General features: G+C 41.5%; 1 protein-coding gene across 2 annotated transcripts; it reads left to right on the top strand.

The window, feature by feature from the left end:
• Nucleotides 1-27,294, top strand: ASB11 (ankyrin repeat and SOCS box containing 11). 2 transcript variants are annotated; one of them, XM_059720904.1, is made up of 7 exons: nt 1-178; nt 7,527-7,606; nt 11,552-11,659; nt 15,665-15,815; nt 16,052-16,186; nt 17,008-17,199; nt 22,768-27,294. In XM_059720904.1, the coding sequence occupies exons 1-7, from the start codon at nt 1-3 to the stop codon at nt 22,890-22,892; spliced, it is 969 nt and encodes a 322-aa protein (XP_059576887.1). In that variant the 3' UTR covers nt 22,893-27,294. The 2 variants fall into 2 exon arrangements, with proteins under 2 accessions (XP_059576887.1, XP_059576888.1); XM_059720905.1 differs by having other exon boundaries at nt 11,603-11,659.
• Nucleotides 27,295-27,723: the final 429 nt, after the last annotated feature.

Here is a 27,723-nt window from a genome sequence, read left to right on the forward strand (position 1 = left end):
ATGGAGGGCAGTTCTATACTCCATGCTTTTAATAATATTTATTTTGCAATCTTTGCTTTGTTTTGTTTCAAACTTTTAATTAAGATTTCCTTGGCTTTGCTGACCCATTTCTATATTGTTAAAGGCAACAGAAAAGAAGCTGCCAGGATAGCAGAAGAGATCTATGGAATAGTACCAGGTAAAATGAATTTCAGACACTCAAACTTTAAGTACATGTTCTCTAAATATGGAGGTCTTGAGGAATTAAATTTTAATCATTGTGCTGCCAGAAGTTGAGGTAGTTGCTAAACGTGCCGGTTGAATGGTTTGACCACACTTTCCATTTCTGCAAGCTTTGCACAGTGGCAGCATGCACTGGCATGTTTTGGGTGTGCAAAATATGAGTCTAACAATTAGACAGCCTACGTGTGAAAAATGTTTGCGTAAGTATAGGAAGTAAGATTGCTTTTGGAAGCAGACCAGCTGTTAGAGTTAACTGTGTGAGTAATGAAGGGTTTTACTAAGTTTGAGTCAGAACCAGAGAGCAGTAAGAGAAAAGACAGAGAATGTGAATTTCCTAAAGGAAGACACTAGGAAGGGTGTAATTACTGTTCATTTGAATCCAAGCCAAGAATATCTGTTTTATTGAACCGTACTGAGCTATAAAATGAAAGCAGTTGGCATGATTATGAAAATCAAATTTGGCAATAAAATATTTGGCAGGCTCTCAAAATGATCATTTACCTTTGTTTCTTTTCTAATAATATTACTTCCCACTCAGCTATGAAAATTATTGCCTTACAGGCTTACACCATAAGTTTGTCCAAGGCAGTCAATAGAACTATTTATGGTGAAAAATGGCTATTCAGGGTGCTGCCAGAATCAAATTGTGGCCAGAAAATCAGAGTCCTGTCAAAAGAAAGGCTGTACCAGCTTTTTTATAAGGCACTTACTGACTAGAATTTGTAATATTCATGTTGTTTTGTACTTGTCTCCATAGTGTCTTGTAAATTATGGGTTATTAGCAAAGACTTCTTTTTATTTGTGAATTAAGTATTTAATTCATGTGCCTTAACCAAAATGCCGTTAAGACACTTGATAACTGGTAGGTTTACCCATATAAAGATTCTTAGCTAAGTACATACAAGTTTTCCAGGACTGTATCATATTTGCCATTTGCAAGGATAGTCTTTCAAAACACTAGGTCATGTGATGATGTTGCCTGTGTACTGTATTGGATTACAGATGAAGTTTTGCAGCATAACACAAAGTAATGCAATGGCAAGAGAAGTAGCAGCAAACTTTCTCCATTTTCCTCCAGAAATATAGGAAATCCATGGTGTTTCAGAAATGTCTTTCATAACTGAGGAGTTAAGAAATGCCCCTTACGGGAACTACATTTGCCATATGTTTCAGGGAGGTATGTTGCTGTGACTTGCATGGAAATACACAGCTGCGTGCATTTTCATGGTGAGAAGTGTCCCTGTTGTATGTAACATAAAATGTGTGACTAATATAGATGAGATGCACTGTATATGTTTATTTTATATGTTGGAATATACAATGTGGTGTGTGCGTAAAGCTAAGTATAGATGGGGGTGCTCTGGTTACTCCTATGTTTGCCTGATCTTCTTCTTTATACAGACCCTGTTTTAAATTTCTAAAATGATCGAGTTTGTGTATCTGAAGCTATGGAAAAAATGTTCTATTTACTGCCTATTAAAAATATCAGCAAGCTTTTATTTAACAAGTTCTAGTATGCCATACTTTGGAATAGGGAGTTGAAATTTGATCAGAAGGTAATCTTTGATAGAGAGAGGGTGTTTGCCATCCTTATGAAAAGCTTTACAAAGTTCACCAGTTTATAAGCCTTTGAGACGTTCTTAGTTTTATGCTCAGTAAAGGTCTGCTAAAATCCTCAGCTGGGAGCTGAGCAGGACTTCCGAGGTCAAAAAAGTGAGAGAGGAAATATCCAAACAGCACAGAGAAGAGGCAGTCCAGTCAAAACTATAGAAACTACTCTGACTATCCAGAGGTCTTTGCTTTTGCTGGTTCTGTAGCTGCTTCTTCTGACCTATAGTCTTTGTCTGATTCCTTTCCTGCAGCCTTCCTCAAAGCCACAAGGCAGGTGAAAAGGAAGGGCAAGTACCACTTGAGTCCTATTATCTCTCGAATGGGTGGTCTTGTACAGGATTTGAGACCTAATGGAGAATAAGGGTAGCTCCAGCTGGATTTTACCTCCTTTCTGATTTACAGAAGTGCTGTGCATTCATAAGTGTTACTGAGGACAAAAGTAAGTGGGGTTTGTATACAAATGCTATATAAACCTACATACTTTGGGAGGGGAAAAGGGTCTTACCTGTAGAATTGGGTCCCCAGAATAAGTGATTTGAATACATGCCTTAATGTAGTGCTGTGCAGAGCTAGCTTACATACTGGAAGCAATATAACCTCTGTAGTGTGGTGTTCCACCCAGGCTAATTAGACACACTAGGTGCGTCTATACGTGCAATTCATGCGACTGAATAACCCCTGGCACAATTTGAGCCAGAGTAAACTAATCCCGACATCACTGCCTCCACATACGTTTAAGCACAGTACTTTACTTCACCATTGGATAGTAGCTGCATCTGATGGGACTATCCGACAATGCTGTAAATCAGTCTACACCGACCCAATTGTCAGACATGTGTAGACAGTGATGCTTTACTGTATAGTAAATTAGTCTAATGCACAGTTAAGCACATATGTAGAAATGCCCACTGATTATCTAACATGGTGACATTCCTTGTGGTACCCAAATGAGCTTGTTCAGAGCTCACTTGCGTATCTCTAATGCCCTCTGTGCTTCAGCTCTCCATCTATAAATGTAAAAAAATATGCTCCTTATTTCACGGGTGTTATGAAGATAGATTTCTGTTTGTAAAGCACTTGGGAGTGATAGTGAAGAGATGCATAGAGAAGCCCACAAAATTGGTTTATGAGCAAGGTTTTAAAAATGTTTGGAAAATAAGTCCTAAGCCCACAAATTGAACAAGGACTAGAGAACAAAACATTAAACAAGCTGCTCAGCAAATATGCATGGATCTGTGAGGGGTATGTGCCTTGTGGATCTGTGTATATTGCAAGAGTCATGGCACGTGAAAAAATAATTTGGTTTTGGAATTAAAGACTGTTCATAGAGGTAGTTAGCCCTGTTAACCTGCGGCCAGGCAGAAGGCAGGGCAGGTTGGCATGTTGGAGAATAAACACCTGACAAAGCAGCTTGTTGCCTATGAAACGTACACCTCTCCACCAGCTGGTATCTAAGGTGCCACCCTGCCCTACCTTCTGCCAGACTGTCATATAAAGCCTGGGACAGAATATAAGTACAGGTGAACTTAATCAGAAGTGTCATCATGTGACGTCATCGTTACTCCTACGTAGGTCAGTAGCAGGGCTGGAACCTTTAGATGCACTGCTCAGGCCTGAGCCATTTGGTCCAATGGAATATTTTATATCAGTAATAGATTGCCTTCCTCAACACTGGGCCTGCGCGTTTCATAGATATTTTTTAACAGTGGAGGGATAGTAGAACCGAGGAATCTTGAGTTGCATTTCAGGTAGTGGGGGTAGGAATCATTGATCTAACAAATCTTCTGCCTGTTCCCCCGAAGTTTACCCCCCTTTTGCCTCATCTCCTTCAACAGAGTTGCCCAATTCATGGCCCGTGAGGGTTTAACTTGTAGCCTGAAGGCTCCTGCCTGGCCACAAACACCCTCTGCACCCCGCTGCCCCCAAACACTCCTTCTGTGGCTACCAGGGTCTCTGGGCTTTTCCTCCCTCCTCCAGCTTCTGCTTCCTGCCATTGCTGACAGGGGACACATGGTGTGTGGGCCCAAGCTGCTCAGAAGTTGGACAAGCCTCTCCTACATATGACCCTTCCATTCTGGTCTTCTGTTTCTTCCCCACCCTGGCTCCTTGCCTCAGGCACTTTCACTCTGGAGGTTTTTTCAGACTCATGTTTTATTATGATAAGGCAAATACCCCTCATGGAAAATGTTAGTCCAAGTAGTTTGTTAAAGATGTAAGGAGCTGAAGAGAAAGTAGCAGGCAATCTTAATGATCATTTTTGGCAGGTCTGGTATTATTGCTATTATTAAATTTAAGGAAATTATGTAACAATGTCTTTCTCTGGGAATGCTGTATGGTTGCAACTCTACAAAGGCAAAGTCAAGGGGCTCCTATACACATGCAGGGAGGCTGCTTTGATTATGTATACTGTAATTACATGTCAGAGCAGGCTCAATTAACCGAGTCTACTGGAGCGTGGTAATTACTACGCTCTAGCAGAGTCTAGTGTCACATCTATCGGTGTCCCTGCACTGAAAAATTGCATCAGGGTGCTTTAAACTAAAGCTCATTCAACAAGCTTTAGTTCAAAGCGTCCTGCTGCCAATTTTCAGCATGGGGACGGTAATATGTGTGACACTCTGGATGCTTTTAATTAAAGTGCCCCCCCACCCCCCACCCTCCGGAGCACATGTATAAAAACCCAAGGTTATGATTATTAGTTAACCCTGGGTCATTGTCTCATAAAGAATCCAGGCTAAGCATGGCAGTTTTCAGGTTTCTGATTTTATTTTCCTCTCTAATGTTGTGGGCATATGTGATTTGGGGGTTTGAATGGACTGTGGGGTTTTATTGTGATATTTCTGTATTAACTGTGTTCATGTTGTTATATTGTGTGACTTAGCTTACCCCATTAGCCTGTGCACAGAAAATGAAGGGTTAAGTGTCAGAGCTGTCTTCATGCAGGACAAGACAGGATGGACCTTTAGTGTGAACTATGACTCTCAGACTGCTGCCACACCTTACACTTAGGCATGATATCATTAACCAGTTAATTGCATCTTAATTTGTGATCCAGCCACACATTCAATCATAAAATGTCATCAAAAATGAGGAACAAGTTATTACAAGAATGTGTAATAACTTTGTGGCTGATTCCTATCATGCCATTAATTGAAAGTATGGCCGGGTGCACCCCTGTGCCTGGGAGCCTAGGTTAGCTGACAGGTTTCCCAGCCATGGGGTGCATAGGATCATGATCCTAGGCTCCCCCTGCATGGGCAAGAAGCAAATTCCTCTGACTGGGAGCCTAAGTTAGCTGATGGTATTCCCAGCCATGCAGGTGCATGGTACATCTCCATGCCTAGGATCCCCATTAGCAGAAGGGGCTCCCACCTGTAGGAGCTTGCTTCTTCCCCATGCAGCGATAGCCCAGGATCATGATCCCAGGCTTCCACTGCACCAGCAATAAGGTGTGATGGGATCTGATGTGTGATCCAACAATCATGCACTTGTGGCATGGCAGAAAGCTCAATTGTTTGCAGGGGCCCTTAAATAGCTTTGTTAACATCAACAAAACTGAGGTGCCTGACACCCAGGAATACAATCAGGTTGGCAGCTCCTGACCAGAAGAGTCTGGGGACTGAGAAGTGGAGAGATTTATAGAACTGGAGAGACTAGAAAGGGAGCAGCTGAGTATCTTTGGGGGTGCACAAGGCTGTGCAAAGTTGGTTTGGGGAAGGAGGGATTGATTAACCCCTTCAAAGGCAGAAAACCTCTGGCTGGGTGGCCTTTGCCCCAATGAATGCCTTTACTGAAGAGATTATCTGCTGTGCTGCGCGGTACTAGTGGCTGCGGTGGATCTTCCCAACAGGAGGTGAAGTCCCTCTCTCAGGAGGGGAACTGGATGTTCAGTCAGGGCCACAGAGAATCAGGAAATGTGAAATATTAAAAGTTTGGGGTCTCAGAGTTGGAAGAAATCTGGGTTGTCCCTTGCTTTAGAAGTCAATCCCAGGCTGGCTTCCAGGGACTCTGCCAGAGACAAGGATGCAGCTGTCCTGAGCAAGCAACCCCTGGAGGTCACTCCATGACCGTATTTACTGGGAGACTGATGAAATGTGGCAACAGCTTTAATAATATTTATTTATTTATTTATTTATTGGTCTGGTAAATAAGTCTCTCTTTATTTGGTGGGCGGGGATGTTGAGATTGGTGGGGGGAAAAAAAACATTTGAGGATTGCTTAATGCCAGCCAAAAAAAAAAAAGCAGTAATGGTAATGAACAAAGGCTTATTGTGTGTTCTGCCTTTCTCTGTTGAATAAACTATGAAAAGGCCAAGAATTGCCCTACCACAGAGCAAAACACTGAACAACAGCAACAAACAACGTGGAAGAAAGTACCATAAAGAATAAATTCGCTTTTAATCCATGGATTTTAATGCATAGCTCTAGCTTTTCTGCACCTATGCATCTCTGACCAGCCCCTTCAATATAAATGGATTTCCCATCTTTCCTTCTCATATTGTGCGTCTGGCCACTGCTGATCATGCATTTTTAATCTGTTACTATTTTCATCCTTGGTCCAGCTGAAACATTGGGACCCAGCAGAAAGGAAGAATGGGCGAGTGGTCCTAGTGCTAGCCTGGGACTCTGCAGACCTAGATTCAATTACTTATTTCACTGTCTGATCTTGGCCAAAAAATTTAAGCCCAGATCCTCAGATATATTAGGAAGATGTAACTCTCACTGATTTCTTTGCATCTTGGTTCCCCATTTGCAAAACGGAGATAATTGTACTTCCCTATCTCCTGAAAATGTGAGGTTTAATACATTGAAGTACATAAGAATGCAAATGTTAAGGAAAAGGGTTCTATAAAAAAGAAAACCTTAGATGGAACTAGGACAAATAATGATACACGTTCCTTTCCATCTTATCGTGGTAGCTATTAACTCTGGGAAAAATGCTTGGACTTTGACACAATTCTGTCTTAAATGGCAACACACCCCCAGCAAATTCTGAATCTTTACAACTAAAATAATGTTTCTAAGTGGAGCTACTACTTATAGGTTGTATAGTCATTCAACCAAGCAGAAAATTAAGGACAACCACAGACAGACAAAGAAAAAAGACATCCCACAGATCTCACTGGGGAGTTTACTTGAGATGAATTGCTCAAAACGATGTAGAAAAGTAGGAATTGAGTGTTGGGCAGTGTTTCTTTGAAACTCCTGGGTGAGGAGGTAAAATATCGATATCTGCTAACCTGGTTGGAGGGAAAGGTAGAGACATTCATAATACGTATTTGCTAAGTCAGAGAGAAAATTGCTCTGGGCATATTAAATTGGTTTGCTAGGCACTCAGCTAAAGTTACCAATTAAAGGCTATGGTCAAGATTTTAAAATTAGGATCAGAGGGTGGAATTTTCTCAAGTACCACAGAGAGTCTCAGCAGGACTGGATTTGTGCTCTTAGCTTACTTGGCTGCATTTAAAGTTTCTGCCCATGAACCTTTTTTTCCAAATACCTAAAAAAGTGCCCTGCTATTCCAAAAGTGCTGAAGGTTTATCTTCTCTCACTAAAATGAATTTAGTAGGCAGTTTTGCGTGCGTGTGCGCACGTATACAAATAAAAATTTTTCCTATGTTCATTTGGAACAGTTTGCATCTCTGTTTTCATGTTTTTACTTTATATTTGGATTAACTCCTGTGCTGTGTTAGGCTCATGGGCGGATCGATCACCTCTTCATGAAGCTGCATTCCAAGGGCGCCTCTTATCTTTGAAAACCTTGATTGCACAGGTAAGAAACCAGAAATAAATTCATTAGATGCTATTTTTTTTTTTTTAGATTCCAGATTTTTTCCAACTTTTGGCTTCCTTTTCAAGGACTAACCATAAAAACAGGCTACATGGGATTGAGGAGGCAAAATGTATAGGTTTAAATGTATAGGTTTAAATGTAAATACTGTTTTATAAAACAATCAGGTATGTTCCTAGTTGGGGAGAGGCAGAAGAAAAGGCAAGGTGGCACCTTAGAGACCAACTCCTTTTAGAAAGGCATAAATTGGGGAGCATATACAAGTTGGGTGGGTGGTAGTCTCATAAGGGACTGGGTAGTCTCCATTACAGTTGAAGCCAAGAATTCAGAGGGCAGTGAACAGGAGATAGGAAGCGGTATGGCATAGTGCATAAGGACAATGGGACAAGTTAGGATTATTAGATTTTTGGTGCCTTCTCTATCAGTGCCCACTACTACAGATACCCAAGAAACCTCATCCTGGGTGCACCTATATGTGCAATTATTGTGACTGAATAAAGTGTGGAGCAATTTGCACTGCAGTATACTACTCCCAGATGCAGTCTACACATGCTCCTAGGACAGCAGCAAATTGAGCCCAGGAGGAACAGTTTAAGCAGGGGCTGCTTCTGCCCTGCTCTGCCCCCCTGCAGCATCCAGGGGCAGCTTCTGGCTTTGTTAGCAGCTGCACAGGTGCCAGGGCAGCCCTAGGCTGGCAGGGGGCATGAGGGCTAGGCCAAGGCTCAAGCTGGCAGTGGCATTATGGTCTGGGCTCTGAGAAGCAACCCTAGGCTGGCAGGGGATACCAGGGGTCAGGCCTGGGCAACAAATGACTGCATCGGATGGTGGAGGAGGTAGCTGGGACACAAGGCTCCTACATCTGCCAAGCCATGTGCCTAGGCAGCAAGCAGGACTATAGCCCCCTGCTGGCAGGGCAGACCAGGTACAATTTAAACTCAGGTCAACATCTACATGTGTGTTGCAGCATAGTAAATATCTCTGCAGTAGAATAGTACTTGTATTTACAAGTACTACACTGCTGCAGAGTTAATTAGTTTCCTGTGGCCTAATAAGGCTGAACTTATAGACGCAAGACATTTAGTGTGGAGCTAATTAATCTACTCTACAGTATATGTCTTGTGTAGATGCATCTCCTGAGATCCAACCTTATTTCTCCACCTGTCAGTTGATAAATGTGGGAGATATATGACAGAGACCCCAAATGAGGCATACTCACACTTACTTTCTTATGCCCATTATGTGAGAAAATACAGTGATTTTCCACATTAAAGTTGAGGGGGACCCTGGATTTGTGTGGAGCATAAATGAGCCTGAGGCTGAAATGAGGGATTTCTAAAAGGAATGGAGTGAATACCAAGAAATCCCCAGCTCCTGACACTTACTTGTATGTGGTTATTTAAAGGGTACCACAACCACTTCTTTGAAATTTGAAAACTGATTCTCTTCTGTTTATTGGCCATTTGGTCCCAAGCCTCCAACTTCAGGTAATTAATTTGAAAAATGAAATCCCTGCCTGTTCAGTGGATGCATCTACATGAGATGTTTACTGTGATGTTGCCTAATTACTTCCACAGTAAAGTCTCGGTGTCTAGGTGCACAGCCCTATTAGACTGCAGTAAACAAATTGACTCTGTCATAGGTTAGCATTTGTAAACAGAAGTACCTATCTGACAGTGGTGTTCTTGAGTGTACAGCCATGCACATGTAGACACGGGATGGCTGGGGCACAACGATGCTTCAGCTATGATAAGGATCACGGTACTGCTTGTTTTACCTGTGTAGATGCATATAGCTGAATATTTTATTTGTGAAGATTTCAGTGGTAGAAGAGTGGGCTCCCATTTGGTTAGGTGGGGAATAATAATCTATAGAGAGTGGGACAGAGCTGATCCACAGCAGCAAGATAAATGAAAGGGTAAAGCTGTTCATGCAGTATCATACCAGTTGATCACTGTTTCTCAGATACTTACCCTTCAGTTAATATTAAACATGTAGCTTTATTTAAAGTCACATAGAAGATTTTTCAAAAGCACCTGAATGATTTAGGAACAACCTCCAACGAATTAGAGGTGACGTGATTTAAAAAAAGTCTGCCCATGAAAGCCAGAAAACAAAGCACTTCATTTTCAAAAGACTAGCCATTGCCAGTACCCAGTGAGAAACCTTAACAAATATCTGTATTTTTAAAAGTATAAGACCCTGTTTTCAGTTCCTTTATAAAAATGGGAAATGTTGGATAAATGTAGCTATGGGGAAAGCTGCTTTCACATCCCATACCTGAGTCTTTAAAGAGTGTTTGCTGATTAAAGGAATTACTCTGATAAAATATTTTCCTCTCTTGTAGATTGCTGCATTTCCCATGTTAGAGGAATGTGCTTAATTAATGCTATATCACTGCTGTCATTTCTTTCTTCACACAAGGGATTTGTAGAAAACCTTTCTTCTTGTAAAGATACCATGTGGTAAACTTGAAAACTATAAAAAAGGATAACTTAGACAATAAGCTACCAGTGCAAAAGGAATCTTGCTTATTCCCCTTCTGATGCCTAAAGCCAGAGAGGTTCTCAATGTCATGTTTTAATATCAATGTGATTGCTTAGCTATTACTTAACTATATTTGCTTTTTCTATTTTAAATGGTTATGCTACAGAGTATTATGACTGTTTTTGCTTATTGTGTAAGTGGATTGCAGCTGGACAATTTCCCAGCATTTGTCTGCCCACAAGTTTTTATACCTTTTTATACATAAAAGTAAATTTGTGTAGAATTTACTTATGGGGAAGAGGGTGGGGGGGAGGAGGAAAGCACACTGCTGCCATCGTGTGAGCTGCTTAGTGTTTTGCATCAGATATTTGCAACAACTGCATTTTAAAATACCAGAATGTGTTATCCGTGTTACACTATAGTACAGTTGGCTCATATTGTATTCTTGCATGTGGGTGTAAATTTTTATTTTCTATTTGACTTTGCTATAGTCTGAAAAATGTATTCACAAAATTCCACACAGGTTTGGATTCAAGCACATTTGTGCTGTTTTCCCTTAGTGAGTATTTGGAATAGTTGTTTTCACTGAAGGCAACCTGCTGAAAATGCCAACTTTTAGTTTTCATTTGTTTTTTAATGAAAGAAAAAGAATAGAGCAGTTCTTCTGTTGCAAAGAATTTAATACGACAACATACTAGAATATTTTGACACTATGGATTCCTGTTTGAAATCTCTGAGTTTATTTTGTGAATTATGAATTTTGTGAGTTTATTTTGTGAATATTGCCTCACAATATTAACACCTAGGAGTGTTAATATTGTGAGGCACCCTGTGGTACCCTTAAAAGGATCTTGCAGCACCCTGGTGTGCCATGGTACCCTGGTTGAGAATCACTGTTTTCTGTTCAAATATAAATTAATAAAAGAGCTCTTATTCAGACATTCCTAGAAAGGGCTTATTATTCAACAGTCTCTTTTTTTCTGTTTAAAGTGTTTTCTAGAAAAGGGAGGAAAAGGAAACAGTATAATGTAACTTAGACCAGTAATATTGCTGTATTTAGTTTACAGATAAAAATACAGCTTATGAGCTATGATTATTATTTGTATCTAGAAATAAGGAAGTTAATTCACTATTGGAGTCTAAAAAAGTATAGTGTTTCCTGATGTTTACTGTATCATACAGCAGATTCCCTTTATCTTTTGCTGCAAATCTACATTTGGGGGTGCTAGTTGGTGGCAAGAACTATAGTGTCAAAAAAGGATCATCTGTTTCTTGCATATTCTGCAATAACTCTCACTGATTTAAATAGGAGTTTGCACAAGAGCCGGGAATGCAGTCTTGGCCTTTGTGGAACAGTAATGTTTGCATTTCATGTTTTGTTTGTGATGGGGGTGTCCACAACCCCGCATCCGCCTGTTTTCATATCTCTCTTCTGATTTCCAGGGATTCAATGTGAACCTTGTGACAATAGACCGAGTTTCTGCTCTCCATGAGGCCTGCCTTGGTGGCCATGTTGCTTGTGCAAAAGTTTTACTGGAGAATGGTGCTCAAGTGAGTGTTAAAGATCATAGTGATTTACATGGGTTTGTAGAGTTGAAAAAGAATATAGGATCCTGTGCTTGGTAGCTACATGATACATAGTTGGCATATGTTGACGCAATCTAGAACATGCAGTTAGTCATGCAGCTTATGCTAGGAATGGAGCCAAACTTCTGAAGGGGCGATCAGTACTCTGTGGTACAGTTATCTTTGACAGTGATTCCAAGCTGCACATATCAAAATTGACAAATTCTAGACACAAAAGGGAAAAAATGCTCTGTTTTCACCAATAATAAATTGTTTATGATTCTTTAGTGATGGCTTTCATCCTGAAGGATCTCAAAGCTTTGTTGTAGCTTTAGTCTCCAATATATTCCCTTCTGTCTTTCTTCTGTGAAACTTTACTGTGATCAACATAAAAAATTAGAATAACCAGGCCATAATGATCGTTATGTTAATGATTTATCCTTTTCTTTTCACAGTGATCATTGGAATTCCCCATGGTCCTTTGTGAGATTAGTTTGAAACTTGCATATAAGTAAAAAATAAATGGGCTTAAAGAAATGAAATATTTTATCTGTTAATAAAATAGCAACATTTCCCCCAAGTTGGACCTAAGGTAAAATGCATTTTAAAATGGAAATATTGGAGTTTAATGAAATATATTTCATTCAGCCTGGTTACAGGTTCCTCTAATTACTGTCCTGAGCTATTGACATGTTGAGGGGCGACAAAATGGGTAACTCCAATCTAACAACTGCCTATTTGTGGGAGAAACTATATTTATTAAATAACTGTGCACACTGTATATTAACTTTTAATTCCCTAGAGAGCAAGAAACAAACATTGATCCTCAGCTTCACTGCATTTCCAGTTCTTTGGGATATGTTCTTTAAAAAAAGAAAAGACAATGAAGCAATGGTTTGGTTTATTAACAGCATATCTTTCCAACACCCAGAAAATCATGAGGCTGAACAATCAGTTGTCACTTTTGTCATCTCGGTCGCTACTCTTCTATTCCTGTTCTTGAATGTAACATATTGTTTCAGGCACTCTTTTTTTCCTTCTCCCTATACTTAAAGTTAATAGACATGTAGCCTCTTGGATAAAGAGTGCCCCATTCTGTTGCTTTTCTTCAGTGCTTTTGTTGTTTAATTGTCTTTCTTATGAAGTCATTACTCTGAAATTAGACTTCCTAATGTTCCTTTCTCTATTATCAAGTAAGTCAGTACCCAGGGGAGAAAAGAATGAAAGAAGCTGTTCTTCTTTATCAGTCTTTTTACTTTCACTTCAAGTCTGATTGGCTGTCCATTATAAAATCAATCAAGTCTGAGTGCTTACAACTATTTTCTTACCATCTTCCACCTACTGTTTTAAAAGCTGTATAGGATGGGGGATTTTAGGCTTACCAGGAAAAGGGAGGTCAAGAATGGACAGGGGGCCCCAAAGGAACAGGAACCCTGTCTTGAAGGGAGCAGGTAACTTGTAGGAAGGGACAACTATCATCTTGGGCAGAGACAGAAGTTACGTTTGATGCTTAATTGGCCCCCTGAAAGCACTCTACAGACATGCTGTGACACACATGCATGTCTGCAGAATGTTTTTAAAGTGGCCGATCACATATCAAATTAACCCTCATCAAATGAGGGATCAGGTGAAGGCTCTCCACTGTAGCGCACAGTAGGGAACTTTTGTTCCCTAGGGTTAATTTGTGGGGCATTTGGGGCTGTCTGCAGGAAGGGAGGGGGGAGGGGGAGCAAGCTGCCAGCTGGGGTTTCTTTGACCTGAGCTGGAGGGCAGGTAGGTGGATTGGAGCTCCCTGCCTCCTCCCTCCACCTCTCCAGCTCAGGCCAGGCAAACCTCAGCCAGCTTGCTCCCTCCTCCCTTCCTGCAAAGTGCCATGGAGCTGGGAGGGGAGAGGGGCAGGGCTGGGGGGTGCAGCTCCTCATCTGCAGGCAAGCTCCTTGGGCTCCTGCAGGCAGGCTTGATTTCCACCTCCTCCCCCAAGAAGATCTGTTGGGTTGGAGGGGCAGGCGCTGGGCAGTGCTCTAACTCATGGTGCTTTATGTAAAGCACCATGAGTTAGAGCGGGGGCCAGCATGTCTGTCAGTGCCTCTTGAGTTCCAAAGTCCTATGGGAGTTTCTCATCTGAAAGGGGCATCTGACCACAGGTAAAATGAAGGCTAATGTGCTTCTTACAGAACTTTGCCCAGCTGCAGAACTCATTTCTGGTGTTCAAAAGCTCAAATGGCAGGGCTGTGGCTATAATGGGGGGGGGGGAATTATGTTAATTATGTTATGTTAATTATGTTCAGTGGGGGAGGAAGCTTCAATGAACATGGCATAAAACATGATTCACCATCTTGTAAACAAGGACAAGCAAGCTTAAAAATGTGACCCACAGACAGCTAATATGTTTATATATATGGCTGTATTTTAAACATCTCTTTAGTTAAGGGTAAGACAGTGTTTAGTGTCTTGCTAATTACAATGTGTTAGTCAACACATTTCTAATGCCTTGCTTTTTCCAAGGGAGATGACACTTTGCTGTACAACTCTTAAGCCTTGACCTGGTACCATTTTTTTCCTGTAAAATCCTCTTGCTCTTCCAAGAGTGTTCCAATCCTTTGTGCCCTGTTTTCTCCTCAGGTTAGTTCTGCTCTCAAATTAGAAGCCACTCAGATTGGATAATACTTTCATAATCAGTCAAACCTTCTCTCATTTTCATTAGCCACTGAATTAGTAAAGTGCAGCTCTGCAACATAACGTAGCTCTGGAGTAGGAACATAAGAACAAACAAAGTGTCATAATGGTCACACTAATGGTCCATCTAGCCCAGTCTGTCTTTTGTTCAGCTGTCTCCGACTGTGGCAGAAGTGGATGCTACTGAACAGTGGTGCCTTTGGCCTTGAAGGCGAAATGAGTAGTGCACAGCTGGTCTGCACCCAGATTGGGCCCCAGAACTAGCACTGCCCCTACCATGCTGTAAGTGCCAGGATTGGGTCTGGGGGTCTGGCACCACCCTATATGCTGGGATTGGGTTCCAGGAGCCTGGCATGTCCCATCCTTCCCCCGAAGGCTGGGTACAGAACCTCAGCTGTAGAACTCTACCCCGTGAGAACTGGAAGTTCCAGCTGTTCTTGTACAGAATTAGTACAGTCTTATTGCTTTGGCCTTACATTAAAGTAGGCAAGGGAAAGTTTTCACCTAAACCCTTTTAAACTCCATTTCAATGGTGGGATTAGGGCTAGCTGAAATTTTTCTGTTGAAATAATTTTCCTAGCTAGAAAGGTACTTCTTTTCCTTTTTTGATTAAATGAATTTTTTTTTCAGAGAAAATATCAGCTATTCCCTTCCCCTCTTGAATTTGGACACTTCATCTTGCAACAAAGTGTAGATCAGTTTGTGTCACACTGGGTCATCAATGGGGCACTCTGTAAGGTAGAAAATTGGACAGCTAATCCTACATGTGCAGCCCCATGAAGGGTGTTGCAGGGAAGGGGCTTTCAATCTCTGGTGAGATCAGTGTTTTTGTTCTGACAAATATTTCATGCTCAGCCCTCGGAAGGCCACACACTTTTGCACTTTCACCTTTTTTGTTGTAATATTTTTCTAATGTTTCTCTCTCTGGCCCTCCCCCTTTCTCTCATAAAACCAGAAAATAAGATTTTGTTCAGAAATTTTACTTTTCAATTTGAGGTTGCTGGAAACCTAACATTTAGTAAACATTCTAAAAGCTTCCTAGAAAAAAATCAATTTTCTCAGCAGATCGCAGCAGGAGCTTTTATAGTAGTTACTGTCAGAATCCTGTAGTTCTGTCCTTCATAAAAAAGGACAGCACTTGAAAGATAATGGTGTCTCCTATAGTGTGTGACTGAATGCTGTGAATTATAGGGTTCTGAAATTAAACAAGATCCATGTATCCATATGATGCATTTAATGTCAGTATGTGCATGGCATGCAATGAAGTGCAGCCCTTTTAAAAGAGATTGCTGTATACCTGTCTTGCTGTTTCAGGTCAATGCAGTCACTGTTGATGGGATCACTCCTCTATTTAATGCCTGCTGCAGTGGCAGTGCGGCTTGTGTCAACATGCTGCTTGAATTTGGAGCCAAGGCACAGCTAGGGAATCATCTTGCTTCACCCATTCATGAAGCAGTAAAGAGAGGTAAATTCAGGATTTTGGGTGCAGCTTATACTAAGTGGACTTGAATTTATTTTTTATCCCTAAATACTTATTGAAACATAATCTGCTCCTGACAATCTGGTCCCCAGCGATAAATATTTTTTGTTTATTCTACATTATTCTGTATATTCTAATCTAATATTATATATGCAGTTTGTGTTTGTCAGGTGTCCTACTGGAAAGTAGTAAGAGGAGACGGCTTCTTCTCTGTTTTCCAGGCCACAGAGAGTGTATGGAAATTCTCGTGGCTAATGATGTTGATATTGACCAAGACCATTCTCAGCATGGAACACCACTCTATGTGGCCTGCATGTATCAAAGGATGGACTGTGTCAAGAAGCTTCTAGAATTAGGTACATTGTGGGTAGGGCAAGAACTGTCCATGCTTGAGCCCCTTAATTATTGTTTCTCCACTTGGGACAAGCAGTACATTCCTAATATATTGAAAATATAAAGCATCTTTTGAAATTGGAACAAAAAATGGGATTTTCTCATTCTATGACGTATAAGACTGGCAAATAATTTGGCATATGCTTTACTGTGTGATCTGAATCAGTTCCCTTAGAGTGTCAGAAAATCAAGAGCCAGGCAAAGCATTCACTTCATCCAGTGCTCGCTAAATACAGAGGGAAGGTCAGTTATCCGAAGAGAAGATGCTTATTAGAGTGTTCCCTATAAACAGCCCTACACAACAGGACAGCTTCTCAATGCTATATATGTTTGTCACCTATGTATCAATGCTAGTTTACATAAGCAAAGAATATGGCCTAATCTGTGTATCTCTATTAGCCCCAGATAAATGCTTTACTCACAGTTCTTCTAAAGTAATTAAATTAATCTGATGAGCACTACAACAGATTTTAAACATTGTTAAATAGGTAGTCAAAAGATGCAGCAATTGCTCAACTTTTTTTTTTATTCTCTTTCTTGCTCTGATTTTGCTCTTAAGTCTTTTGAAGATTATTAATATAGCAGTCTGTTTTTTTGTGGAGACTAAGGACTACAGTTCTCACAAGATAATTGTGGTAATGGAAGACTCCTGCATATCCTCAGATGCATTTAAGTTAAATGATGAAAAACAAAGTGAGTGGTAACTGTGGCCTGCTAACTATGGTCTGTTAAGGCTAACTGTGGTCTGTTCTTGTCTCTCTGTGTGTATGTGTGTTCTTTAAAGGAGCCAGTGTTGACTTGGGTAAAGGATTGGACACCCCACTTCATGCTGCAGCTAGGAAATCCAGTGCAGAAGTTGTTAACTTGTTAACAGATTATGGTGCTAGCTTGAAGTGCAGGAATGCTGAATTCAAATGTGCCCTTGAACTTGCAGCCCCCAATAGCAAAGTGGAACAGGCACTTTTGCTTCGGGAAGGTAATGATTCCTTTTTTTTAAATAAAAATTGAATAATATTTATTTCCTTTTCATAAGTACTTTTTCTTGTTAGCTTTATTTTTCAGTGTGCTGTTCCCCCCTCTCTTGATTCTTTCTTGATTATCCATAGTCTTCCAGTGTTAGTGGATAGGGCACAAGAATGAATCTGGAAGTCACAGTTCTGTTCCTGGTTCTGGCACTGATGGGAGTGACTGGTCAAAATTCACACAGCTGTACAGCATAACATAGCTCTGAAGCTGTTGCACATCCCTTATAAAAGGTGGTCTGTTCACCTCAGAAAGTGTTTTGAAAGAAGTGAAAAAAGACTATAGAAGTGCCAAACGTATATTTAGGGGTGTACTTGGTAGCCGTGTTGGTCTGAGACAAAAAGACATATAAAAAACTAGAATTCTTGATTCCAAAATGATACCATTTATTAAACCAACTGGGAAATCACAAGAAGATTGTCCTTTTCTGCACAAAACTTTTGGGAACAAAGTCCCTTTGTCAGGCTCTGGGAAAAGAGTAAATGGTACAAGATGGTAAAAAGTCCCCGTAGGTAGGAAATAAACATTTTTGCACAGAGGGAGCTGAAGATGGAAGGCTGTCCCTCTGGGTCCATGAGAGTGTCTTTGTGAGCTGCACTCTGAGTGTCTCTGAGTGCTGCTCTAATCAAAGCTCCTGGAGCAGCTCATGTATCAGCATCCCGTACTTCAAAATGGCGGCGGGGGCACTTTATCTAAAACTCACCAGACGAGCTTTAGTTAAAGTGCCCCCATCACCATTTTGAAGTGTGGGGACACTGATACACAAGACGCAGAGGCTAGTTGGAGCGCGGCAATTGCCACACTCCAGCAGACTCAGTTAATCAAGTCTGCTCTGACGCACTTTAATTACTGTGTTGGAGCAGCCTCCCAGCTTGAGTATAATTAAGAAGTGGTTTTCTTTAATTCTTATCTACTTCTCATGCTCTGCTCTGCCTTTCTTGTAATTTTTACAGATATGTTGAGTCAGCTTTTACATGGTCTACTGTGTCAAATACCTTATTTTGTAATCTGCTCAGAGGCCCCCTTTCTTTCTTTGACTGAACTTTGTACTCTTCTCTGTGTATGTATCTCTCACCAGTGATCTTGGAGGGCTGGATAAAATATACGTCTCCTCTTTATCTAGGCTGCCTGTGCATGATAGTCATTTCACCTAAAGGATAACTGCAGAGGAGATGTGTTAAATCTATCACTTTCTTTCTATGCTCTGTGCCTAGCCGGTACTATCTGTTTCTGAGACTCTGGCCCTCTTCAGTCCAGTGAAATTGGGTAGATGGCACAGCCCAGTGGCTGCTCCGCACTGCTTCAACCATTTCCTTGGTTGAGTGCCAGATAATGGAGCCCTGCTCAAAGATCTACTCTGGCTCATGCCAGCATAATTCTGTAGGTGAATCTGGCCCTCTGTCTATTGGTTGATAAATGTATTAATACCTCCACTTTGACCTCATAGGCTGAAATTCTTTTCCTGCAGATAACTAGTACAAGGCCTATCTATTACTTAAACATCACTTATGTCCTATCTTGACTAATTAAAGTGGGACTAGAACAGTGGTTTTCAAGGCACTCCTCTAAAAATGCGAGCTCTTAGCTTTCACTCATTTTATGACGCTAGAAAAAGAGTAAAGCAATTCTTCTCTTGCAAAGAGAGATCGTAACAGGTTAGACTGTTTTTGACACTATAGGTTCACATTTGAATTTTCTGGATTCAGCTTGTGATTCATAGAATCATAGAAAATTAGGGTTGGAAGGGACCTCAGGAAATCATCTAGTTCAACCTCCTGCTCAAAGCAGGACCTTCCCCAACTAGATCATCCCAGCCAAAGCTTTGTCTATCCATGTCTTAAAAACCTCCGAAGATGGAGAGTCTACAACCTTTCTGGGTAAACTTTTCCAGTTTTTCAATAACCTCCTAGTGAGCAAATCCTTCATAATATCTAATCTAAATTTCCCTTGCTGTGACTTGAGACGATTGTTCCTTGTTCTGTCATCCACCACTACTGAGAACAGCCTAGCTCCACCCTCTTTCAAAACTCCCTTCAGATAGTTAAAAATTGCTATTAAATCCCCTCTCATTCTTTTCTTCTCTAGACTAAGTAAGCCCAGTTCCCTCAGTCTCTCCTCACAAGTCATGTCCCCATACCTCTCTCACCATTTTTATTGCCCTCTGCTGGACTCTTTTCAACTTGTCTACATCCTTTCTGGCGGGGGGCGCGCAAAACTGAACACAGTACTCCAGATTAGGGCTGTGCAAAACTTCAAGTGCTGATTCAATTTGGAGGAGGTTCAGCCCAATTCGGTGGCAAAATTTCCAAATTTGAATCGAATTGGGGAACCAATTAAAAGGTCTGAATTGATTTGAAGCTCTCTGAATCAATTCAGAAAAGATTCAAAGAGCTTCGATGATTCAAGCAGTCCCCACTGGCTGCAGCAGGGAGCTGGACCCAGACTCCATGCTGGTAAGTAGGGGGCAGACGGGGGCTGAAAGAGGGGGGAGGGGGCCATGGGGTGTCTCCTGCCAGGCCCCAACCCCTGCCTGCTCCCCCAGCCTCTTTGAATGCCCCCCAACCCCGACAGCTCTCCCAGTTCCCCCTCCCCCCCGCAAATGGCTGCCACACCTGGCCCAGCTCCTGGCCCTTTAAAAAATAAAACAAAAAACCCCACACTCACTGGCTGCTGCAGTGGCCTCAGGACTTCTGGGGGCTCGTGGCAGAGCCCCCCATGCAGCATGGGGTAGTGGGGGGCAGCAGAGATCGCCCCCTCTGGGCAGGAACTGGTGAGCAGGGGTTTTTTGTTTGTTTGTTTTGTTTTTTAAGGGGAGGGAGCTGGGTGGGTGGGCAGCCATGGCGGGGCTGGGAGAGCGGGTGGGGATCAGGGGGCTTGTGGCAGAGCCCGCCATGTGACAGGAGGCAGCAAGGATTCCCCCCCCCCCGCCCACCTGGCAGCAGCTGATGAAGGGGGGGCTTTAATTTTTTTTTTTTTGTCAAAGAGCCAGGAGCTGGGACACATGGGGTAGCCATTGAGAGCAGGTGGGGATGGGGCCTGTGCAATTCAGAGATTTACTTATTCAGCAGCAGCCAAATCTTTGAATCAGATTCAGCCTAATCAATTTGGGACAGTGATTCGTCTCACCGTATCAAATCACTATCCCCCGAATTGGCCGAATGTGAAGCGAATACTAGCCACTTCGCAAAGGCCTACTCCAGATGTGGCCTCACTGGTGCTGAATAGAGGGAAATAATCACTTCACTTGACCTGCTGGCAAGACTCCTACCAATGCAGCCCAGTATGCCACTAGCCGTCTTTACAACAAGGGCACACTGTTGGCTCATATTCCACTTTTGTCCACTGTAACCCCCAGACTCATTTCTGCAGAGCTGTTGCTTAGCCAGTCAGTTCCAAGTCTTCCATCCTAAGTGCAGGGCTTTCCACTTGTCCTTGTTGAACATCATAAGATTTCTTTTGGACCAAGCCTCCAATATATCACTCTGAATCTTAACCCTAGCCTCCAACATATCTATTACTCCCCCAGCTTGGTGTCATTTGCAGACTTGCTGAAGATGCTCTCTATGCCATCTTCCAGGTCACTAATGAAGATATTGGGGAAAAAAAGCAGCCCTAGGACTGACCCCTGGGACACTCCACTTGATACTGGCTGCTAACCAGACTTCGAGCTACTGATTAGTATCCTCTGAGCCTGATGCTCCAGCTAGTTTTCTATCCACCTTACAGGCCATTTATCCAGCCCATACTTCCATAGCTTGCCTGTGAGAATGCTGTGGGAGAACATATCATGTGTAAATATTTGCACACTGAGCAATGTCAATGTTGTGTGCATTAACACAGCACCCTTCAAAGGATCTCACAAGTTTCCTTGGTTGAGAATCACTGGACTAATGAATAGATTTTGTTTCAGCTGGCTGTACATGTTACACATGCAGTGTCATTTTTGTCTTTAATATTCCATTTAGTGCTTTTCATTTTCAAACCCCTCACCCCCTGTGAAGTGATGATGCCTGCTTTATGCTAATTTTACATAAACTGTTCCATCCCTCACCTTCTGTATCTGTTGTTCCAATAGCTGAGTTTGTTAGCACTTACATCAAGAATGGTCACTACTACACTTTAAGGGGATGTACAAACAAGTCTTATAGGCACAAACCTACTTCTTGATTTATTTTTTTCCATTAACTGTATCACAATTTAGGTCAGCGTACAGAAATCTTTCTTTGCTATTAGTTTTTCCCAAAAAAATCTTGTGATTTCCATTTCCATTGGTTCAGCCTGTTCATTTTACAGTCAGATGGATCATATGACAGTTTAATTTATTCTTGTTGACTCTTCACTTTTCAGAGATGAATAAATTCCACATGACCTGTTGACAATTCAAATGTTCCATCTCTCTTGCTTTCAAATGCTTCATTATATCTATTTCTCCACCTGAATTTTTTCCTAGTCAGTCTACAAAAAAAGAGGATTACAGACCGTATAAATACAAGCACCACAAAAACTTCCTCTGAAGATTTTTCTTTCTGCTTAGTTTGTTTCTGGTATATTTATTTGTATATTTTCTTTTAATGCATTTTCCTTTATAGCTGTTTGTGCAATGATAATTTGAAACAGGAAATTTTGCTTATTTTCCTTTACTTTTCTATTTGCTTCAAGGAATGATGTCCCTCTTCAACTCAAGTTCTATCTCTATAGGCTATTTTACTTGTTTGTTTCCAATTCATGTATTTTAATCGGACTTTTCCAGCCTATTTTGGCCCCTAAATTTATCTTTAGTGAAACTTTCCTGATGCAGATGTGGAGATTTGGGATCAGACTTTTATGCTTAGCTGTCTAAAGAATTCTTTCAAAATATTTGTAACAGCTATCATCTCAACTAGCCCTTAGTTGTTGAACCATAGACTTCCATAACCAAGAGCATGAGCTGTCACAATTTAAAATAAAGAACCATTGCTCTATATCTGGGGCTTGATGAAATGAGGGAGACTTTTATGACACAGTGACCAAGGAGATGTATATGACTATGCACAAAAAAGGTATTATGTGTTGATATTGGTATTTTGGCGCACACATTTCTGTTTGAATATACAGTTACATGTATTGTACATGCAAAAACTGACCCTACTAATTAGTCTCCCACATACCATAGTATCTGAGTACCTACCACTTTTTTATTGTTTTTGTATACTAGGAATGTTACTATTGGGTGGACCCAGGCATGTGATAAAATGAGTTGCAGATCTTATATGTGCACATGCTTTCCTGATTCTAAGGTTTTTCTCAAGGAAAGAAACAGGAAAACATTGTGCAAATATAAACATCTTTATAGCACTCACAGCTTCCAAAATGTAGAACCACAACACAAGTACAAAGTCTATTCAGCTATTATGGAGTTATGCAAGATGTGTGCAAGAGATGGTGCATGTTTTGATTTATAGGGCCTTACCTGTATTCAGGTTCTTGGTTTCAATTTGTATTGCCAATTATTTTTGTTTATTTTTTCTCTCTTCTTTTCCAGGTCCTGCTAGCCTTGCCCAGCTGTGTCGGCTGTGTATCAGAAAATGTCTGGGCCGATCGTGTCTTTATGCAGTGCATAGACTTCTACTTCCTGAACCACTTGAAAAATTTATTTTATATCGGTAACTCTATGAGTGTCTACAGGCTGATTTTAAACAGGAGGAATACATGGTTGTTTTACCCTGAACAAGCCATGGTGAAAACAAAGACATCACTTACTGTTTACTAAAGGTCCCAAACCACTAGCTGTTGATATAACAATACTTCCCTTCATACTCCTATATGTTGATGCCCATCAAGACATTTTTCTGTAGCACATTGTATGATACCATAGAAATGGCAGCCTCGCACCTTGGTGTTAAATCCTACTTGCAGAGGTGTAACAGGGAAGCTGTGCACCCTGGGCAGCCTCAATGCATGGAGTAGTGTGGCTCCTGTTGCACCAATGGTGGCAGAATAGCCAGCTGTTCTATAGCAGCAGCAGCAGCTATTTTTGAACCCATTCCCTCCCACCCCAGTTATGCTACTGTCTAATGATGTTGTTTTACAAATTTGAAATATACAGATGGCTGATTTTCTAGGGAGATGTATGTGTTGATACATATATGCCTTCTGCCTTAAATGTGGTCCAGTTAAATCAGCCTATCCACCTCTCTTCTGTTTCAAGTTCAGCAAAAGTATGCATGGGTTTCAAGCTCTTGAGAGTTTATTAAAATCCTCACTGTAAAATGGCAGAAGGGCAGAGGTGTCCATTCAGATTGGGTGTTTGTCCCCTATGCTTTCTGTTTGTTGGATATTGGTGACAGCTGGTAGATTTGTAAGCTCTTTTTTACCTAGGGTGTAATTAGCTTGTGGAACTCTTTTTGCCACAAGGTGTTGTAGAGGTTGATTCATTTAACTATGCTCAAAAGAGGATCAGACAAATTCATACAGGATTAGGGAGCATAAGGTCATAGGAAAGTAGAGCTGGAGAAGACTTCAAAGGTCATCTAGGCCCCCTACTTAAAGCAGGACCATCCTGACTAAACCATCTTAGCCAAGTGTCTGTCCAGCTTGCTCTTGAAATCTTCCAAGGATGGAGATTCCACAACTCCTCTAGGTAGCCTGTACCAGTGCTTGACCACCCTCACAGTCAAAAAGTTCCTTCTAATCTCCAACCTAAATTTCCCCTGCTGCACCTTGAAGCCATCGCTCCTAGTCTTGTCCCCTATCACCTAGGGGAAAAACCTATCTCCATCTCCTTTGAAAACTGTTATCAAATACCCTCTCAGTCTTCTCTTCTCCAGACTAAATAATCCTAGTTCTTTAAATCTTGCTTCTGAGGCCCCTAATAATTTTTGTTGCTCTGCACTGGATTCATTCCAATCTGTCCACATCCTTTTGAAAAGTGGAGCCCAAAACTGGTGAAGCTGAGGTTGTGCTGAATTGAGCGGATCACTTCCCTCAATTTGCAAGTGAAATTCTTGTTAATACAACCCCAGATGCTGTTGGCTTTTTTTGGAACAAGAGCGTGCTGTTCGCTCATATTCAATTTATCATCCACTGTAATCCCCGGGTCCTTTTCTGCAGTGTTGCAGCCCAGCCAGTCACTGTCTAGTCTGTATTTGTGCCTGCAATTATTTTGTCCCAAGTACAGGACTTTGCAATTGACCTTGTTGAATCTCATCTGATTGATTGCAGACCATTTCTCCAGTCTTTTCCAGTCAATCAGTGGACATAAACATTACAGTTAGGGATGTAGACTTCAAATTAGGGCATCTTAGGACCTTGAATACTGTAAGCTGTAAAGGAAGAAGAGCAGGGAGCAGATTGGTCTGGATTGACTCCACATAAATACTATTTCCCTTTAGTATCCATACTCTATTCCTGTGGAAGACAGGACACTGAAATAAATGGGCCTGTAGTCTGATCCAATACACCTCTGCTTATGTTCTCTTTGGTTTTTGCCAAATGTATGTCCCGTGCCTTTATTCTTCCCATTTATAGTTTAAAAGTTGAAGGACTAGAGTAAACATGGTAGAACTAAGAGTCAGAAGGCCCCAAGACTATCAAATATACTAAACTTAGAGTTTATAACAAGTGAAGATCCAGTGGGTATTGGGATGGCAGAAGGCTGTTGACTTTGTCTTTCCGGGAGCTGTTAGGTTAGTGTGAGGAGTGCTTCTTCAAGGCCTGAGTCTGGTATAATTTTGGCCAAGAATAGGGGAGCCATGACTCATTTTGATTAAACAAAACTGGAAAGGGTTTCCAGCTCCATTTTTTTTACTCAAATGTCAAGGTCTGAGAAAAAAAGATATTTTACACCCATGGGCAACAGGTTTCAATATAGATCACAAACTCTAGTACATGTTTTCAGTGGCTGTGTCTACACATTCATTAATGCTCAATGGTTACTGTGCATTTAATTTAGTGCTTGTATACATACTAAATAAATGTGGAGTAAGCAAAGTTACTGCACAGCAGTGCTGGCAAATCCCTTTTTAGTGCGCTAGTGTGCAGTAGCCTAATAATACTGCGCAGTAGCATATTGGCACTGTCTGTGATGTGACACGCAACTGCAGTGTTATTAGGCTACTGTGCAGTTAGCATCTCTTGTAGACACACCCAATGCCAACATAAATTCCATAAAGGAGAATAAAAATATAATCTGGTAAATAGAAATATTCTAGTGTGAACAGAGGATTGGGCTCCAGAAACTTCTGAGTTCTAGTCCTGGGTCCAATGGTGATAGCCTTTCTGGCTGTATCCTAGTTACTGAGGGTCAAAACCTATTTCACCTTTATATGGCTAAATAAAATTTACATAGCCACATGAGTGTAAATTTTGGCTATGTAAATATCACCTAGACATGTAAAGGTAAAACAGCATTTAGCCCTTAACCTCTCAACTACACTTGCTCTATCTATTAAGATTTCTTCCTTGATGTCATGATTAATTCAAATGGGGAAGATGAAAAGTATTAAGTATTCTTTGCCACAGAGTTGACCTGTGATGTTGTACCTAGAAAAGGGATTTTGCATCCTGAGAAAATAGCTGCTGTATGCACAAGCTGCATGCTATTTCCACTGCCATTAGCAAGAAAAAACAATAAAACAAAACAACCCCCCCCCCACCCCCCACTGGCTTTGAAAGGGCAGCAAAGGTTTCGCTGACATGAATACATTCTTTATAAGGTAAAGAATATTTCAGATATATATGAAGGATGATCAATCTTACATCTGTGCAGGGGGTTGGACTAAAGGACCTCTGGGAGTCTCTTACAACCCTCCAATTCTTTAGCAGCTACCTTGTCCTGAGACCAGCATTTATGACTCTGAACACTTCTCAGCAGTATCAAAAAAGGAAGACACTATGTTTATTTCCTTCCAGTAGATCTCTCTCCTATTTATCGTTATGGAGCCATTCTGTATCTAAATAGAAGCAGGGATCCTTAGGTAGTGTAAGCTGGTAGAGTTTACATTCATAGATTTCATAGATGTTAGGGCTGCAAGGGACCTCGGAAGATCATCAAGTCCAGCCCCCTGCTCCAGGGGCAGGAAGTGAGCTAGGGTCATAGGGTCCCAGCAACAAAAACATCTAGGTTTCTCTTGAAGGCGTTCAGAGTAGGTGCTTGAACCACCTCCGGTGGCAGGCCTTTCCAGACCTTGGGGACTCGGACAGTAAAGAAGTTCTTCCTTATGTCCAGCGTGAATCGGCCTTGCAGGAGGTTATAACCGTTGATATATTCAAATCAAACAATATAAAACAATTTACATTAGCTGTGGATCTGGCCCAGAATGTGTAATATCCAACTTTGCCTTTATCTGGTCATCAATGGAAACAAGAAATAATTAACAAGGGATTTTAAATTTTAAAAAATATATATTTCTCATAGATGTTTAAATGCTTCCTAGGAAGAATGGAAGCAGTTGCTCAATATTTATAACTGGCTTCTGTTATATAAGTGGTTTTCAACCTCTTACCACATCTGTCCAGAAAAGAAGCTGTTCTTCCTTAAATAACAAATGCCATGTCTTATTTTAAATGAGAGGCTTTTGAGGAAGTTTGGCTTTAAAAAAATGCTGATGATTTGCAGTTTTACTAGAAATTCACTTTTTGTCCAAACTTTTGCTTTTGTTGACTACCATATTTATTCATTACTAAAATGAGGTTCCCCCCATTTAACATGGGGGGAAAAGCCCCTCATTTTAGAATCACATACAAGGACAGTGGCAGGGCAGGTGGCTGCTGTGACTTGGGCTTTAGCCTGTACCTGGGGTCAGGGCAGTAGTGGCAGTTCCTGCCTGCCCTTCCCTTCCTGCCACCCTCTGCACCCTTTTATCTCTCGCCTCTAGCCTCTTTTCCCGGTCTCCCCCTCCCACAGAGCCTCTGATCCCCTGCCTGCCCCCCTCCTCCCCACAGACCCTTGCTCCATGCCAGCGGCTCTGTGCATGCTGCAGATTGTAGTACTAGCATGGGGATAGAGCCTTCCAGCGCAAAACAAGGTTAAGTGGGGGGAGTGGGGTGCAGAGGTTGGGGAAGGGTGAGCAGAGAGGCTGGGAGGAGAGGGAGAGGGGAACAGAGAGGCAGGGGGAGAGGGAGCAGAGATGCTGGGCAGTAGGGGGACAGATGCTGGAGAGAAAGGCAGAAGGGAGAGCAGAGGTAGAAGGGTGAGGTGGAGCTCGAGGCTGTGGGAGAAGTCAGGTAGGTGTCAGGGGACAGGCACTAGCAGGGGCAAGTTGCTTGACCTTCCTATACCTCTGCCTTCTGCAGTGGGAGGGTTGGATCAAAGATGACCCTCCAATAATTATATTCTATACATGGAAGCTTATAACAAAATATTAACTTTCCATGTATAAAATCTAATCACTGGGGAGTTGTCTTGATTTCAGGGGCGTCTTAGGTTTGGGTAAATATGGTATGTTTTGTTTATGACAGGAACATGGCAGGAAGAGATCTTTCAGTTACTTTTTTCCAA

This window comes from Alligator mississippiensis, chromosome 1 (assembly GCF_030867095.1).
Source record: "Alligator mississippiensis isolate rAllMis1 chromosome 1, rAllMis1, whole genome shotgun sequence".
Lineage (NCBI taxonomy): Eukaryota > Metazoa > Chordata > Crocodylia > Alligatoridae > Alligator > Alligator mississippiensis.

Coding starts and splice junctions, on each gene's coding strand:
- ASB11 (XM_059720904.1), top strand. CDS start 1: ATGGAGGGCAGTTCTATACTCCATGCTTTTAATAATATTTATTTTGCA. Junction 15,816..16,051: donor TCATGAAGCAGTAAAGAGAG/GTAAATTCAGGA, acceptor TCTGTTTTCCAG/GCCACAGAGAGTGTATGGAA. Junction 16,187..17,007: donor CAAGAAGCTTCTAGAATTAG/GTACATTGTGGG, acceptor TGTTCTTTAAAG/GAGCCAGTGTTGACTTGGGT.